Source organism: Lathyrus oleraceus, chromosome 5 (genome assembly GCF_024323335.1).
Source record: "Lathyrus oleraceus cultivar Zhongwan6 chromosome 5, CAAS_Psat_ZW6_1.0, whole genome shotgun sequence".
Classification (NCBI taxonomy): Eukaryota; Viridiplantae; Streptophyta; class Magnoliopsida; order Fabales; family Fabaceae; genus Lathyrus; species Lathyrus oleraceus.
Window position 1 is genome coordinate 378,344,682 of NC_066583.1, and position 3,083 is coordinate 378,347,764.

Genomic DNA, 3,083 nt, shown 5'->3' on the forward strand with positions numbered 1-3,083 from the left:
AAGAAATTATATAATATTTTATTCACATTAATCAATGCATCAATTTTTGTTTTTAGAGATGGTATGAATGATTTGTCATATTAAAGAGACAGGTTGTACAGAAATTATTTTTGTACTATTGATTTCCACTTCTGTTGAGTCACAAATTATTCAACCCATATAGAGACGTTTCCCTTTTCTATTAATCCAACTATCAACTATGGATTCCACAACAACAAAATTCAGACAAATATGTTGGAATAGAAACTATCCTAAAATAACTTGTCTTGCATTTAATTAAACCATAATTAACTAATGTTTAAGTATAAATAACCTCTTTTTTATTTAATCTATATATAGGAAAATTTAAAAAGTAATTTAAAACATGTATTATTATTGTGTTGAGAGAAAGATTGTGACTTGTTTATAAAAAGCCAACACTTAATTTAAAAAAAAAACATAAATAAAGAAGAAAAATATGTTAAATGGCTATATGACTCATTTCAATACTTCACCTAACACATCCATAATATTTTGTAAGGATAATCTAAACAACTTACAATAACTCAATGAATTCCACATAATCAATACCTAAACTATAACTGGACCATCTTTAGTCACGACTAAATCTTGATAAATATTTATGAGATCCTATTTACTCGTGACTTAAACATGACAAATTTTAAAGACGTGTCGTTAAAGATGACTCTAACTATAACTAACTATGGTTTTAAATTATAGTACTGCATCCGAAAATATTGAGAAGTCCTTGCAACTATATTACAACTGCAATTTCAAATTCTCAAAATTTAATGCAATACAAAAGTTCGCAACCGTAATTTAAAACCTCACAAATTTGATCAATTGAAAAACCCTTAATCATAATGATTCAAGAAAACCAGTCTTTATGAGGACAGAGTTCCTCACTTTGCTAAGATCCCTACCCTTAAGTGTCCTACCAACACCTTCAAAAACAGAAAATGAAGAAATCTGACTCCTTGCAAGCCTTCTCGCAATTATCTCATGAGGTGGCAGCCTAGTACCATACTCACCATCACCATCATCATCTTCATCTTCATCTTCACCATCATCATCATCATCATCGCTACCTCTTTCGCCATGGTTCAAAACTTCATGATCATCACCACCTTCATGATCATCATAGTAACCATAATTATCATTACCATACCTTGAAACATTCTTAACACTCTTGTTTACCTTATCATCATCATGACCATAAATCTTTGACCAATTAGGAATATTAACCGGTGCTGATGAATTCACACTACTACTCTCACTACTAGTCCTCGGAATCGGAATCGTTCTCGAACCAATCGGAATCAGAAGAGATGATAGTTCTTTGTTCTTTGCCTTGTGGTGAAAAACTTCTTCACATGTGTAATCTTCTCTTTCTTTCACAACATCCCAAATTTCTTCTTCTTCAAAATCTCCATCTCTCAATGTTCTCCATAGCTCACTATGCTTCCTAACTAGCCTATACTTATCATCCATTCTTTCTCTTCCTACACATCACAAATTACAACAAAAAAATTTAAGAATTTAACTCATAAACTATCCGCGTAAATATTTTATACACTGTCAATCAATCATAATCGTTATTATTTTCAGAGACGCGTGCATAAAAAATTTCACAATAAAAAGTTATAAAAAGGGATTGTTGATAATACATATACCTTTCTTGGAACAAGAAGCTTCAAAGAAAAAACTTGAATCTTGATACTATAATTTGAGAAGTTTTGTTACCTCTATAAGATGAAGGGAGGGTGTAGTTTTATGGTATATTTTTGATGGAGAGAAGAACAAGGACATCCCCACAAGAGGTGAAGTACACAGCAGCAAGGTCCCAAGAGGCAAGAATAAGACAGAACTGATTTTGATTTATGCCTCTAGAGGTTCTCTAAATGATGCAACTTCATCTATTTAACTCAATTCATACATAACATAACTTTTGATAGTGAAAGGTAAAAGGATTTGGACTTTATGAAGTAATTGTGTGATACATTTATTGATTTTAACTGTCCAATTTTAATTGCATGAAAAAAAATAAATGAAATTTGAAAAATATGTGGCATAGAAACGATATTCTCGAGTGTGATATTTTTCGCTTTCACTTAGTCAGAATATCGATGATCAATCAACTTTAAGTAATTACAATTTTAATTTTTTAATCTAAATTATCAAATCTAAATTTAAATAGTTTGATTTTATACTCTACAGATAAGATCTTTATATAGTTTAGTGACCGTAATTTTATTCTTTAAAAATAAATAAATGAGATATTATAGATTTAAAATTACACTTTATTTGTTTGATTTTTACACAAATATCAATTGAGTTATTTAACGTAATTTTTTTTAGTGAAGTTATGTGACAAAGTATATGTATTGGAATCTTTAATGTGAAATGAACGAAAAAAAATAATAATAGATGTTAAATTTCATGTGACATAAGTGGTGAATAGTGGATGCTTTTTACCTGTGTTTCTTTTCATCTGTTTAATTAATAGCAAAGTTATGTATTTTTTTTACTTTTCTTTGTGGGGATAAAAAAAAAGGTTTCTTTTCTTCATTTATAGTTTTCACAAGGCCACTTGTCATGATCACATTCATATAGCACTTTTTGTCCTTCAAATTTACCTTTGGTAATTTTTATAGAGCATAGGTAAATTGGCTTTTAATGTAGCTTCAAGGGTAAAAACTTTAGGTTAAATATGAGTGTAATAAATTTTCTAGAGGGCAATGAAATGATGGTAAAGGTACAGTCATTCCATTGTGAATGGGTGGTTAATAGATAAAGGGTGGTTATTGTCATGGAAGCAGACAAAAATGTCTAAAGTTTTCAATGGAAAGAATACAAATGTGAATTTGTTTAAATTAAGAAATAAGCATCTAATTATCTTTTGTTTTTATTAAAAAAAATTGTCAAAAGATAGTATTGACCAATTCAAAATTAATCATAGGTATTTCTGTTAAATTTTTTAAAAGAGAATTTTGTTGTTAAGTGTGATTTTTTTTTATCTCAAAAAATTAATTATATAGAGATGATATTTGATTTACAAAAGAATCTAAAGTTGATTATATATT

General features: G+C 28.7%; 1 protein-coding gene across 2 annotated transcripts; it reads right to left on the minus strand.

Moving 5' to 3' along the window:
• Nucleotides 1–456: 456 nt before the first annotated feature.
• LOC127084901 (uncharacterized) lies at nucleotides 457–1,922 on the minus strand. Of its 2 annotated transcripts, none has more exons than XM_051025424.1 (2): nucleotides 1,674–1,922; nucleotides 457–1,502 (listed from the first exon to the last, which is right to left on the minus strand). In XM_051025424.1, the coding sequence occupies exon 2, from the start codon at nucleotides 1,489–1,491 to the stop codon at nucleotides 859–861; it is 633 nt and encodes a 210-aa protein (XP_050881381.1). In that variant the 5' UTR covers nucleotides 1,492–1,502; nucleotides 1,674–1,922; the 3' UTR covers nucleotides 457–858. The 2 variants fall into 2 exon arrangements, with proteins under 2 accessions (XP_050881381.1, XP_050881382.1); XM_051025425.1 differs by having other exon boundaries at nucleotides 1,744–1,918.
• Nucleotides 1,923–3,083: the final 1,161 nt, after the last annotated feature.